The 15200-nt window shown below is 36.4% G+C and overlaps 1 protein-coding gene across 2 annotated transcripts in view; it reads right to left on the reverse strand.

Moving 5' to 3' along the window:
* Window positions 1-10964: 10964 nt before the first annotated feature.
* IGF1 (insulin like growth factor 1) overlaps window positions 10965-15200 on the reverse strand; it is a 67520-nt gene continuing 63284 nt past the window's right edge. For both annotated transcript variants that reach the window (XM_010990021.3, XM_010990020.3), the window contains one exon: window positions 10965-11170. In XM_010990021.3, coding sequence (XP_010988323.1) covers window positions 11111-11170 — 60 coding nt within the window. In that variant the 3' untranslated portion in view covers window positions 10965-11110. The remainder of the gene's footprint in view (window positions 11171-15200) is intronic.

The following is a 15200-nucleotide window of genomic DNA, read 5'->3' on the forward strand; positions in this document are numbered from 1 at the left end:
AATGTCAGGTACCACCCCAAACAAAAGCTGAGGAGCAGGCCAGTGCAAGCTGTGCCAGTGTTTTCATCTAGCCACAGAGAAACAAAATATGAGAAAAATAAGTTAAAAATGTGATGAGTTTCTCATAAAGCTTAATTTGTTAAATTTAAGAACCTGCCCTTTATTCTGAGATTATACCCATGCCATGTTATTAAAATGAATGCCCTCTTAATGACATGATAATAATGATTGGTTTTTCAAATGCCCTTATTTTAGCCAAATAAAGATTTTGCCACCCTATTTCAATTTCTTAAAAATTCTACTTTTATTTCTGGGAATTTTACAATTTTGAGAAATCTAGAAATTTAAGAACTATTGCATGATAATGTTTAATCCTCAGATACCAATATGAGGTAGATATTATTGTTATTGTTTTTATTGGTATTACCATTTTACAAAAGAGGAAACTGAGACTCACAAAACTTGTTTTAATTTGTCCAAAACACCCAGCTAGAAGTATCAGAGGCACAACATCTGCCTCATTTTAGCACTCATGCTTCTTACCACCATGTTATTCCTGTGGGTATAGTTAAGGTCCAGAGAGGGTAGCAGAAATGATTCTCGGTATTTTAAACAGAGGGGATTTAGTACAGGTGATGGAAGAGATGAGATGCCAAATAAGAGAAGGGATTCAACCCAGCTATTAACAATGTCAGGAAGTCACCTCCATCCCTAGGATAAGAAAGACACAGAGAGGAAGAGGTATTCCTATCTGAAAAAACTCATCTGGATAGATCTAGGTCCACTGGGGAAACAGGGTACTGCTCTAAGTTGGGGGCAGGGACTACAATTACTGCCAAGGATGCTACTTGAAGCAGAGAGAAAATAGGGGACACACCCTGGCTTCTTCCTTCCTCCTGCTCCTGCATCCCCTGTCTTTTGTTAGTGCCTCCTATTAGCCAAGCCTACCTGGAAATGAGATTACACAAGGGCTGGGAAATGGAACAGATGAAGAGAATGTTGGGAAATGGATATAAGAGCAAACAGATAAGCATCCAGTACATTCCAGCAATAAATATGTATTAAATTATTTCACTGTATCTTTACTATGGCAGTGAGGTCTAGAGATACCAGAAGAGGCTTTTCAATATTAACAATCTAAGAAAATTTATTTAGCTATAGGAGAGGAATAGGAATGTTTCCATTTCCAAAAGACCTTTAAAGTAGAGAGAGGCAGAAAAAATAGGGAGAGAATATTGGTCTTGGGGCAACCTTACTTTTTAGTATTTTAGGTTTTTAAAGTGTAACTGAATTAGAAGATCTGGGCCAAATAAACGAGTGAGCACAATGCTAGGTATCATTTCTGCCTCTTTTACTGGTGTCTTCTCTCCCTAGAGGAATAGTTTCTCTCTCTCTCTCTCTGTCTCACACACACACACACACCTTTTTGATGTTTGGGGTAGGGAAGGAGAATTCCATGTTTGTGGGGTGCAGTGATGGATTCAGCCACAGCACTTATATAGAGAAGCTGCCATGAATAGAGATTATGAACCCCCTAAATTTCCATTTGGAGAGACTCTCCCCACTCTTACCTCTGGAGGAGGTGGAGGAGGTTGGGGGCTAAGCAGAAGCCATAGAGTTCAATAAAAAAGAGAGAGAGAATTAGAAAGGTATAGGACAATTACTTAGTCTTTAATTTTCCTGGTAGTAACCATCAAAAAGAGAAACCTCCCTTCTAGGCCACATTTCTGACTTTGCTTGAAGACCGAGGTCAAATTTTACTTCTGATGTACTGCTGCTATTGTCTCAAATCCAATTTACATCTGTTTCTGCTTTTAGTGATTGCTTTATTCTTTTCAAAATCATCTCATCCCGTCACAGGGTGAAGGAAAGAACATTTAGAAACCAGATGTTGTATTAACCATAACCATTATCCTTTATTGGATCCCAAAGATTTAATCTCTATCCATAAACAGGTGAGGAAGACACTAGTTTTCAGCTCAGCTTTACACTTTAAGATGCCTCACTGGGAAGAGGGCAAAGGCTCTGCCATCCACCTGCCATTATGACCCAGAGAGGATCATAACCGGTATGGATAGGCTGGTGGTTCAGCCCTATTTGTCCCAAAGCTCCCCTTCTATAGCAAATATTTTATGATAAACCCTTTAATATCCCGAGGTGATAGTCTTGATAATACATATACAATTTCAACAAAAATCAAACTGATGCCTGAATTGTAATATAAAATAAAATGAAAACAGTTTGTAGTAAAATAACATACATTACAAGAAAGAAATGCTAAGGCCCAACTCTATTAGAAAACAGTGATGTGGTGAAGAATTATGACTGTGACAGCTACAAGCAGACTGATACAGGTAGAGAGCAGAGAGAGTCAAACAGCACAATTAGCATTACCACTCATGTTTTTTCTAGAACAGTGGACAACACTGGGTAAAGTTCCAAATGAAATAAAGTACCACCTTCCCCCTGATTTACAGTGGTAGCATTCCTAGAAAATTCAGCTTATATTAAAATCATGCAAAAATACTTTGAGTTATATTCTAGGCTTAGGTAATTATAAATAGCACTTTACATGAAGTGTTTGAAACCCTAACCTCTGCCCAATAAATACTGATAATGCCCCCCTCAGTCATTGTGATTGACAACCCCAAATGTCCCTGAATGTTTCCAAAATGCCTTCTTGGGCTAGAACTGTACCTGCTGGGAATCCCTAGAATGGGATGACTAAGGCCTTTTTGAAGGACAGGAATATAGGAGCATGGACTCTGTGAGTCCACATTTTTGTCTGTAGAAGCCCTGATTCAACCATGTCCCGTTTGAGACCACCTGACTGACAAGCTGTCAAGAGAACAGTATGTGTATTGTTGCCAGAGCTCTTGGCAAGATTCTTTATTGTCAGCTTCTAGTTTTACTTATGTAGAAATGGTTTATTTCTGGACTATACAAGGGCTCAAGACATACCCTTCCTCACTGAGATTGGTTTACCTTTGGGTATTACATACCCAATGATGGGAAGAACTATCAAGAACCAACGTTGCAATGTGAACCAGTAGAGGAATGGCAGTAGGTAAGGTTGAAAATCCAGTTAGATATATTGGCTATTGACCAGAAATGCTGATTTATCATAAAAATATCATATTCAAAAATAGTTTATTACTCAAGGGTCCAATTAGCTGTATTTCTGCCTCTAGCATGTAAAGCTAAATTTGAACAAGGATGTATCTGTCAGTATATGGCACTGTCCTTGTGTCTGGATTGGGGCATGAATAGAGAAGTAGTGACAACACAGTTTTGATATCCTCAGACCCAGATTCAAGCCCTCTCTGCCTTCTGTGACCTTCAGTAAGTTAAATAATGTCATTGAGCCTCCATTTCCTCATCTGTAAAATAGGGTTCATAATTGTGCCTGACTCATGGGGTTTTTTTATAAGGACTAATGAGAAAATGTAGGTGAACCATTTGGCATAGTGATTGACCCATAGTAAGAACTCAGCAAATATGAACCATTGTTGAGGTGGTGGTAATTATCACTCACACAGATCTAACGAAGATCTGTGGAAGGAAAAACTATCATCTTTAAAAAGAGGCTGTAATTTGGCCTAGATGATCTTGAAGAAAGGCAGAATTCCTCTCAGGGACAGAATTGCTCTTTTGTTTTGCAGAAAACACTTATAGGGCATATCCAATGATAAAAGGTGAGCTGATCTGCCCCCATCCCCACTGTGGATAAAGCTGTGATAAAGGAAGATTGCTCTGCATAAGAACGTAGTAGAATTTTCTTGCATATTTTTTCTAAGGGAGTGGATGAAGGGTTGGATAGAAAGCAATTCCTAAGATGACATCCTAAGATGACAGTGATGTTTGACAATTGGCAGCCATTTTCTGCCCTCTTACTTCACCATCCACAAAACCTTTATTGAAAAGGTTGTACACAGATCAGCCATGTGTGTGTGTGTGTGTGTGTGTGTGTGTGTGTGAGAGAGAGAGAGAGAGAGAGAGAGAGAGAGAGAGAGAGAGAGAGAGAATGAAGGGAGAAGAGTATTGTCTAGAGTAGAGGGTGGAGGGAAGCAATGCAGTTAGAAGTCATGGCCACAGAAGACAGTGCTGAGCGTGAACAGAAGAGGGGTTTAGTCCTCCTGTTGGTCCTGGGGGAGCCACGGAGACTCTGAGAGAGTGAAGCTGGTAGGGATGGTGATCCAAACATGGGAAAACAGTACAGGAAACTTTGGTAATATTATTAGTTCCTTAAAATCAAGTACAAAGCCTATGAACCTTTTTTAGATTTAGGTAACTTTCCAAATAACTCACAGAGAGTTTAAGAAAAGGGAAATAGAATGAGATATTTCCAAAGAACAAGAGGGAAATTACTAATCTTTCCACCTCGAGCTTCTGTAAATGCTACTGTGAGTCTGATATTCACAATATCTATTCAATAAAGAATTAGAAAGATTTACTGAAACAAAACTCAATATTGAGAGATCATGTTCTTATAACATCTCTCCATATGGGAATATATTAAATGCTACTTGTATATTATGTATCCTACATGATAGAAAATCTTTTTTCAAGTGCTTTGTATCATGGATTATAACTCGCTCCTGGGTTACAGTGAGTGGGGTCAGTTACTTAAACCTGCTTTACTGTTTATGCTTATATTGTACAATTCATACATCTCATGTAATTTGTACAAGTTCTTTGAAACCTTTATTTTTAAATATAATCTGTAAATTCTATGGTATCTACATTCTGGTGTATGATTAGTTTTATTTTCTGCATAAATATTCATGTTTATTTGCTGCAATGACCTTAATTAATAAAAATGCTACATAACAACAGAATTCTTAAGGAATGACACATTACACCAATATTGTTCAAAAGAACTAATTAATCAAACATGATTAATTTTAATGTAATTACTAAAGAAAGATATAGCATTTTATTTTGACACTCTAGCCATACATTTTCAAAATATACTTATTAAACAGTAAATGTAAGATAATGATTCAGTTAGTTACATTTTTAGAAGTCATTAGGATTGATATTCCTCTGCCATAAATGAATTGAATAATAATTTCAAATAGAATCTGTTAATTTAATTAAAAGTATGCTTTTGAACTAAGACAGATATAATGAATGACCAATCATTATTTTCTGGTTTCAAAGTAGCAGGGAAGATTAATTCAGTGTCTGTAAGTTTATTTATGACACTTGGACTGCATATGTGATAAAAACAAATGAAGCAAAACACATGATGTAATCCCAGTTTTCATAATCATTAGCTCTCTTAGCAAAAAGAGATCTGACGTGGTATTTGGGGCCTTTATGTAAACTGAATACAAACTGCATAATGTTTGAAAGTTTTTGATATTTGAATAGACATTCTTAATAATACACAGACACAGATAAGAGATGTGAGTAGGTGGCTTGAGGTTTCAGAGTCCCTCCTGCAGTGTGTTTAGCAGCAGGTACAAGATAAATATCCAAAATCAGATTAAGGGATTACAGTAGTGACTTTGCTATGGGTAGGTGAGTGGGGCCAGTGGGTGGTTTGGAAGGGATTTTCAAATTCTTTTTTCATTTTTTCTACTTTTACATCAGTGCATTTTGGGCAAAAAAAAAATGAGTAATGTTTACTTTTTGGATACAGTAGGCCTAGGCAATTAAAAAAAAGACAGCGTCTAAGGATTGTGAAAAGTCATTTTGAAGGTGACAGGTGATTCAGCAGGGGTTAAATAGGAGAAACTCTATCTTAATTCACATTTCGATTGGGCAGTAACATTTGAACTTTTGTGTTCTCTTTTTTTAGTTAAAAAATAAGGTTTTTTTTTCCTTTGAAAGACCTTATCAATGACAGCTGAAGAATGGGGAGAAAGGGAGACCATGTTTAAGATCAGTGTGGCATCATAAATTAAGAAGGAACATGTGCAATGTATGTTTTAAAAGAAGACCCTTTAATTACTAGGATTTCAGCTTGGCCAGCTCTCTATAAAATTTTGAGGCAGATACCTAATGAATAAGTACTGGGAGGAAAAAAGACAGTTTCAAAAATTCCCTGGGTCTCTGTCTTATCTATGGGAGGTTTCCTTAAAAAAGTTTTGTTCAAGATAGGTTTTGGTTATTTAAATTTGTATCTTTATCCTGTACCATACGCACTTAAAGCTCAGACAGTCTTCTTACCTCCTTTTTTAAATAGAAATCACGCAAAAAAGGTATCTATGTATCAGTTTCTAATACCTAATAAGAAAGTCTTTTAGAATATTAACATAGCAATAAGCAAATATATACTATAGGATTAATCACTAGCATTGAAAATAAACAAACAAACCAAAAACAAAGCATCAACAAAATTTTCCTCTTATTTTTGCCCCTTCAGATTCTGGACTTTATGATCATTGCAGGAGATGGGCATTAAAGAATCACACTTCTTTTATTTTAAAATTAAAAAATAAATGATGCCATAATGATGCATAAATCAGATCTGTCTTTTGAAAACACTGAAGGGGAAGCCCAGGTGATATGAGTGGGAATGCTCTTTCTTATGAAGAGAGCCAAATAGGATCTGTCTCTAATAAATTAGTACAATCTTTTAAGATTAAAAATAGCAAAAACATTTTAAATAGTCTGATTATAGCTTCAACAAGTCAAACATACATTTCTATCTAGCCTATAGTTTTAAAGAGTCTATGTGGGTTTAACTTATCATCCCTCATTCCAATATAAAAAAAGAAAAAAATAAGTCATTTTTGAACATTAAGATATTCATAAAGACTGCATAAAGTAAAAAAACAAAACAGAAACAAAAACAAAAAAATCTTCACAGATTGTTAGCCATCTCTTTCAACCATTTCTCATAAATTCTTCTCTTTCCTTTTCAGTAGATAACCCCCATCTCAGAAGGAAATACTTTCCAACACTTCCCAATGAGATCAGTGATTGCTTTTTACGAGAGCTACTGCTCTTTGAGATGTTTAGATGAAGGGAGAATATCTTCTATAAACCAGTAAATGCCAAAGAATTACTCAAGGGGGATGTGGCAGAAGGTATTTTTAGCAGGTGAATCTATGCATTTTTCTCTTTGTTTCTATTTCCTCCACTTGCTGAATATCTGTTTTAGAGCAGAGAGCACACACATACACACACAATCAATAAGTAACTTAATCATTTTTTCAGTTCTGCCTTTTGCCTATAAGGTCTTTTTTTTTTTCCCACTTATACTCCATGCTCTTGATCAAGGTGTTCAGATCAGATAATATATTGCTAAATTTGTTGAGTTTGAGAGCCAACAAAATAATGGGGCCTTCTAACTTAAAAATGTTTCCATCTTCTGCCTTTGCACCCCCAAACTCACAATTTGGTGAATAATACACTACTTGTGAGTGATTAAAAGTTGAAAGGTGGTGGTGACTAGACCTAATGCTATTTTACTAAGCCATCTATCTATAGAATTGTTGTTTTCATACTTTAAAAAAATATGTCTATGCTTTCTTTTTTTTTTTCTTTTTTCTTTTTTTTTTAGTCAAGTACTTTCTTAAAGAAACAATAGCACCACATTGGCATAGCTGGCCAAACAATAAATGGGAAAGCAAAATGTGCTACATCTTCCATTTTAAGCATTCTCCTAAGTGCATAAAGTAGCAGAAACTCTGGAGCCACAGAGCATGAGATGGTTTCATCTATACAAACACTGACATTCCAAGGAGGGGTAGGATTCTCAAGGGAGGCTAGGCCTTTTTTTTTTTTTTTTTTAAATAAGATTTTTCAAGGAAGTGATTTCTTCTCAGTATTCCATTGGACTTTTAGGATGAGTGTGTGTGTGCTTGTGTGTGTTTCTGTGGGTGTTAGGAGAGTTTTTCCTTATCTCTAGGTAATGGAATAATGCTTTAACTTTTTCAGTGGAGCATCTTCATTCTAAAATGTTCAAACAATACAATTATATAGCTGGAGAAGTGGGAACATAAATTTGACTGGTATTTAGTATTGTCAATTAAGTTGGCAATAAACCCATAAGTTGAAAACTCATTCTTACCAATATTTGTAGCTCTTTTATAAACATCTTGATATTGCCTCATCTTAAAAATTTAAAGCAAAGCTTAAAATTTCATTGTAAAATTTCATGTGCTTCCTTCTGTCAATTCTGGGTCATTCTGCTGTAGTATATAGTGATCAGCTGAATTTTGGTGTTGACAACAATTTGTCTTCTAGTTTTAATTCATTTGAAAATAAGTGGGTTGGTATAAGTAGTTAATTTTTTAATTAGCTGATTTATGATACAGTTGGAGAGGACTGTGTTTTGGAAAAAGTTAAGAAAGGTAATATGGCTTCTCATATTTAAGCTTTCCTCATTGGGGTATTTTTGTGAATAGAATTATTAAGCAAATCAAATAAGTCATAGACACCCTTAGAACTACTGTATACAACTATGTCTGGAAACCTATAGGTCTGCAGAAGTTTGCATGTAGTGTTGTTGGGAATCAGTAGTTTGAAAAGGTATACACTAGGAATAAGAAATAAAAATCAGAAGTGCTGTTTTGGGAAAATGGGTCCAGCATCTCATTCCACAGAACACATATGTCTAGAAAACAGATGAAGGGCAAAAATGATCTGTGGTTTCTTTTACAGCTATCCACAGTGATCAGAACATAGCTCAGCAAGCCAGAGGTGCTGAATTCAAATAATGGTGTGGGCTGAGGTTAAAATACTGGTTGGCTGAGCTGGGGCACCCACTAACTAGGCCTTCTTTTTGCGTATGTTCGGAGATCCAAGAAATCTTTTTTTTTTTCCTGGCTTCTGAACCTTGAGGTGAACCAGTGGGATGAAAACTAAAGATGTTATTTTTGTTTTCCATGTACACTCTCCAAGAATAAAATGGATATAATTTGCATGCACTAATCAAGCCTGGTTGCTTTTCACCAAAAAGTTCTAAGGTAGATAAAAAGATCTGGATGATGGGCAATTCATTGTTCTAATAAGAAAATCTTGATATGTAGACAGGAAATATTTTCTAGGTCACCGTGGACCTGTCCTCATCATTGGATTTTCTTGATACCAATTTTCAATTGAATGTCTTTAAGACACATTCACAGAGTGCGGCTAGGGGGCCATTCTTCTAAGCAGACAGGAGAGAAAATTTCTAGCTGTGAAGGAAATTTTTGCCTCTCATCTAGAAACTCTAGTCAAGCATATTTTTACCAAAATTAAAAAAAATATATATGTATATGTACCTACTGCTAGAGATAAGAACAAAATTCATTAAAGAAAGTAAATTTGTGACTTAGTTATTATTTCAATATTTGAAATCTTGAGTCATTTTTTTAGATTGCCTAAGAAAGGAATAACTTTTTCAAGTGAACAGAGAAGTGAAGAGAGTATCATAATATTAAAAGAAGTATTATTAGATTATTAGTAACTGTCTGGAAGAGTCAGTAAGTGCTAAAAATGGAATAATCACCCTTTCACTGATAGAAATCTTTGTTTTTCTCCTTTTTTCTTTTCCTTTCTCTCTTTTCACTTTGTATTCATAAATCCAAATGCAGAATACAAAATCAAATTGTAGATCAAATGTTTCTAAGTTATTTTGAAAAGTGTTTTAAAAGAGATTGAGCTGTTAGCTTTTAACAACTAGTTAGTTGGATAGTTAGTTGGATAGCTAGTTGGATAGCTTCATTGACAAGAATCCACATGTCAGGAGCATTCAGCTAAACAGCTTTCCAGCTATGCTGTGAATGGGTTGTTTATAGAATTCCTTGCATCCTAGCAATTCAAGGGCTCTGATTTTGCCACCCTCAGAGCAACTCATAAAAATCTGGAGCTTTATCATTTGAATCCTCATACCACCCCTGTGAGGTAGGTAGATGATATATTGCCCCCATTTTGCAGATGAGGAAACTGAGGCACAGGGAGGTTAAGTGACTTGCCCAAGGTCACACAGTGGTGAGTCTGTGGCAGAGTCGGCAGATGTTTGTTTCTTCAGTGAGAAAAAGAAACCAGGACTATTAAATACCTAGCCTTCTGCTTTTTCCACTCCTCTCGCTCAAGTTCAACTGTGCATCAGTGGACTTCGTGTCTCATTTCTCTTGGAAGGCATAAGTGGGGGAACTTTTCTTTCCCAAATGGTTGGATTTTTAGTACCCTTCCCCTCTATGTCACCTTTGGCTCCAGGCTTCCTCTTCTGTTTTGCTTTCACCTTTTACCGTTTTGGCCAGACTCTTTCATATAACAAACTACAAAATAGCACCATTGTACTAAAAAACAGAGTTTTACATACTGTTTGATATATCCTGTATAATTGATATGCTAAATTTACATAGTGCTCTATATGGAAAAAATTAAAAGAAAGAAGTTACTAATCAGGTGACACACTAACTCATCATTTGAAGGAACCATTGAGAGTTTGAGACTTTCTATGCTTAAAACATACGCCTAAAAATGATTGGCCTCAAAGTTGCAACTACTTGCATTTTTTTTTTAACAAGATGTGGAAAAATAAAGCTTTGTGTCTAAAATAAATGTATTCAACTTATGTTTGGTACAAATGCCACAGATAGAATCTTGTGGGTTAAAAATTGGTGTACTACTTGACTGCTTGCTGCTGCTATCGAGGAGGCCAAATTCAGCAAATATAAAGGTGATGGGGTGGGGGCGGGATAGATGAACAAGATTATCAGACACTGTAAAACAAACAGCCTGTGTTGCGTAGAAAGAAGTGCAAATAAAAAAATTAATAAACCACTTAGACAAGGCTGCTGAATGAATGTCTCTAGCAGCCAAGATTCAGAGACAAATTTAGTGCAACTGGATCTATACAACACCCATGCATTTGTGGCTCTTGAGAGGCAGGGACTAAGATCTATATATATATTTTCTCTATAGAACATTATTGATAAAGGGTCAACAGCAATCTACCAACTCCAGGACCATTTTTTGCAAGGTGCAAAGCTTTTTAACAATCACTCCTAAAGACAATGTTGGAATGTATACTTGCGTATTTCACTGGGGGAATGCCCATCTTTTGAAATGTTATCAAACTTTTTTGGTGGGTCTTCTGATAACTCATGCAGAGCAAAGGATCCTGCCGGTGGCATGTCCTTCTTCACTCTTCAGGAAGGTCTTTCTACATTCTGTAGTTCTTGTTTCCTGCGCTTCCTCTACTTGTGTTCTTCAAATGTACTTCCTAAAAATGAGGGAGAAAATGTGAAGTTAATTTGATGAAATTTTATGTATCCTATACCCATCTATTTCTCTTTGGTCTCAAACTTTCATATTTTATGTTTCACCAGTCAATTTAATAAACAACTTGGGCCTGGTTTTTCTGAGAAATACACATATAAGTGGATGGGCCTTTAGTTTTTAGTTTAGCCAGACCTCACTCAGACTACCTCTCTGTACCTCTATGATGGCATGGGGACCACAGATTGCTTTGTAACCACACAAAAATGTGCATTTATTCATCTGCTGCTATCATAGATTTGTTGATAGGAAGGAGAGTCTTTAAAATCCAGTCTTCTGGCCTGGAGCATCTTTTTCTAGTGAGAAAAAAAAAATCACATTCTGGGATCATCCTCTGCTATTTTATTGCATTTTGTTCTATTTTAATTTTTATAAAAGGGAGATGTTCCTTTTTTGTTTTTTGCTTTTTCTCCTTTGGAGAGAGGCAGTTTTAGTGGTTTGAAGTTGATTTAGAATCTATAAAAACACAGACATTCTGAGCTGTGCTCAAATCCTAGCTCTTCCATTTAATAGCTATGTGAACTTGTGCAAATGACAATCTCTTATGTCTGAATTTCATCCATAAACTAGGATTCTAAGAATTTCTACCTTGTAGGGTCAAGGTTAAAGAATTAGAATGTAAGAGCACTTAATAGGTTTGGCACATGGTAAACACTACATAAGTATTACCTATTGTTATTTACTCACACTTCTTACTGTTATTATTCCAACTTTATTGGAAAGTAGCCATTCTTGGATTAAAAATCCTGGGTTCCCTGGTTTGGTGTACCATTCACCTATCAACAAACAATGATGTTATCCAAGGAATATTGAATTTTGCTTAGAATAGAAGCCCTATGATAGTAAGGACTTATCTGTTCACTATTATAGCTCCATGTCTAGAGCAGGGCCCAGAATATTTCAGGTGCTCAATAAGTAGCTGTAGAATGAGTTAAGTGAATTAATGAATATAATGAACCCTCTGATAATATGCAGAATCAAGTCAGTACACTTTTTCTATAGTTATTATTTTATCCTTGAAAATACTTAAATAGCAACATTTATTTAGACAAAGAAGATATAAAATAAAATCCAGGAAAATGACATTTGCATGCATAAACATCAGGTGCTTCCTCTCTTGATTTCACTTCTAGTCAGGAGGCCCTTATAGGAGGATGTAATCGATAATTATTGGTAAAGAATGAAATTCAAGGATCCAGTGTCCCTTTTCCCAGGAACATGTTTCCATCAAGACCAAAACCAGGAATTCTCAACATAATGACTGGAATCTCCAAATTCTCCCTTCTGACTAAGGTAATGACCACTCACCCAATTGTTGTTAGAAGTTTAGAAATCATTGTAAGGGACTCTGGAGATCACTCAGACCTAAGAACTGGAGAGAGAGATAACCTGGGGCAGAATCAACTACCAATCCCTGGAAATGATACCTCTTGGCTGAGACCCAGAGGGATTTGATAATTTTTCTTACACGTGTTTTCAGCTCTACCTGGAACATTAGCATTATCAAGTCCTTTATAAAAGCAAGTTAGCACTTAGCAAGTTGATGGTCAGTACCTTATGATTACTGAATAGAGGAAGATGGCATCATTGTGTAAAAATGTTTATTAAAATATCCAGCTCAATGACCATTGAAAAAAATCTTGTGGGAAGAAATTGGTCATTTGTATAGGATAGCTTGAAATGCCACCTGTTTAAAATTCTGGCACTTTCCCCCCAAATACCATACAACTTTTACAAGATTCACTTAACATGTATTTGCTGCTGTACACAGCATCTGCTGGTAAGCTACAAATAAATTTGTATTCCTAGTCTTACATCTTGTTTTGCTTCCTCAAAGGAGTTCTCCAGAAAAATGGGGGAAAAAAGACATATAGGGCTACAGAGTAGAATCACTATTGTCCCAAACTCCTTGAAATGTTTCTGTTCTGTTCTCAGTAGACCCTGCTGATGGTATATGGCTCATCAAAACCCCACAGTCACTATCATTAAGGATACTGCTCCTCTACCAAACTAGTAACTAAATTAACTAACAGGTCTAAAAATACCTTAATTTGGATTTTACCTCTTTTTCTGTTTAAGAGGCATGCTAGCTTAGAAAAGGAAGATTTTTAAGAGTCTGGGTAAAGGCCAAACTAGGAAAATGCTCAAGAATGAAATGGTAACAAATTAAAAGAAAGCCACATGAGGTATTTAATCTCTAGCCTTCCTCTCAAATCAAATTAATCCCAGATTTCCAGGAAAAAAATTCAGGTATCTTCTATGCTTCCCACTTCAAATTCATGAGCTGTAGCAAAAAGGACTGATCTTAGCTTGGCCAGCTATACAGGTCTGATCCTTTTCCCCAGCAGAAATTCTTTTTCTTTTCTCTCAAAGCAGAGGTGTAAGTGTAAAGTCTGAGCGGAGGGATCCTCTGGCCTATTTCTTCTGGGTCTGTTTCAGCATCACAGCAAAGTCATGGGCAGAAACTCACTTGATAAAGCTGACACTGCTCCAAGTAGCATGGTTCCCATGCACACAGGCGTACGGTGGAGGCCATTCAAAACCAGCTGGGATGTTGTCTGGTTTGCATTTGGCTCTCTTCCCAGGTTCTCACATGTGACTTCTTTGTTGCAGACAATGACAGTGACAAAACAAAAGCACTCAGGGATTTGGTCTCAGTTGCATCTGTTGCTTTGCTCATTGTCTTAATTTAATGACGCGGGCCACCCTTGACAGTGGGTGGCAAGTGGAGGCATGTTAGAAGCAGCCGTCGGAGCTGGCACCCACCTTCAATGCACTTCTTGCAGAGTTATGAAACTGTCCCACATTCAGCCAAGCAAAAACTTTTCACTTCAACAGCTTGTCCAAGACAAACAAACCAGCTGAAACTGTTTCTAGTATGCAACTAGACAGATTTTTGAAAGGAAAACAGTAGTGAGTAAATACTGTTTCCTATTGACACTAGGGAAGGTAAGATTATTTAAAAAAGAAAGAAAGAAAGAAAGAAAGTTGGTATTCTGACTCACTGGGGTTGGTTGAGGAAATTTACCCTCTGAAGGAAGAATGAACCAACTCATGAGGGAATAAGTTGGATAGGGGTTAGTTTGTAATATAGTTATTACACAATGTGTGCCCTACATAGATATGTAGGAAGCTGTAAAATGCCCTGAAGGGGTCATTCACATTCCCCCATTATCTCCATTTCCAAAGGAAAGCTATCCACAAGCTTGCTAACATCACTGAGAGCTAATAACAATTGCGATAATAGTAATCTTGATTAAAATTTGCAGACACTTTACAGTTTGCACAGTAATCTCAGCAAATCCTCCCAACAACCTGGTGAGATGATGTTGTTTGCATCGTTTCAGTCACAGTCTGAGGCTCCCTAAGATTTAGTGATTACTTGAGGTCACACAGGAACAAACTGATAGAATTAGAACTAATAGTAAAATAGTTTATTATTTTAGTAAAAGAATAATGATTCCATCGCTTGAACAGTTGTCTGTGCTGGGCACTGTATTGTAATATGCTAATTGTATATATTTTGTTATATAATTCTCATAGTTCTCTCAGAGACGGGTACTAGTGTCTTGCCCATTTTATCTTTATGGAATATGAAGCTTATAAAAGTTAAACAGCTTACCTAATTTCTTACAGTGAAAATGTAACTGTGATTGGAATTTGTATCAGTTCCTTCTGATTCTAGGGCTCACCAGTTAGCTACTCTGCCATACTGCCTCCCCAAGAGGTTAAACAATATTTGGTTCCTCAAGGTCCAAATCTCTTTCCAATAACAATAACTGATAATGTTATGAGTTGCCCGTGATCCCAGATGGTGGTAGCTGCTGGTTTAGAGGATAAGGCAACACTCTAAACTAAGGAAGTGGGTACCCTCTCTTATCACAGTATGGCCGAGTCTCATTTGCATGGTTATTGATAGAGGTCTAGTAGCATAGTATTCATTTAGCAAAAGCTAACCCTGTGGATGTTATAAG

The sequence above is a fragment of the Camelus dromedarius genome, chromosome 11, assembly GCF_036321535.1.
Source record: "Camelus dromedarius isolate mCamDro1 chromosome 11, mCamDro1.pat, whole genome shotgun sequence".
NCBI classification, from domain to species: Eukaryota; Metazoa; Chordata; class Mammalia; order Artiodactyla; family Camelidae; genus Camelus; species Camelus dromedarius.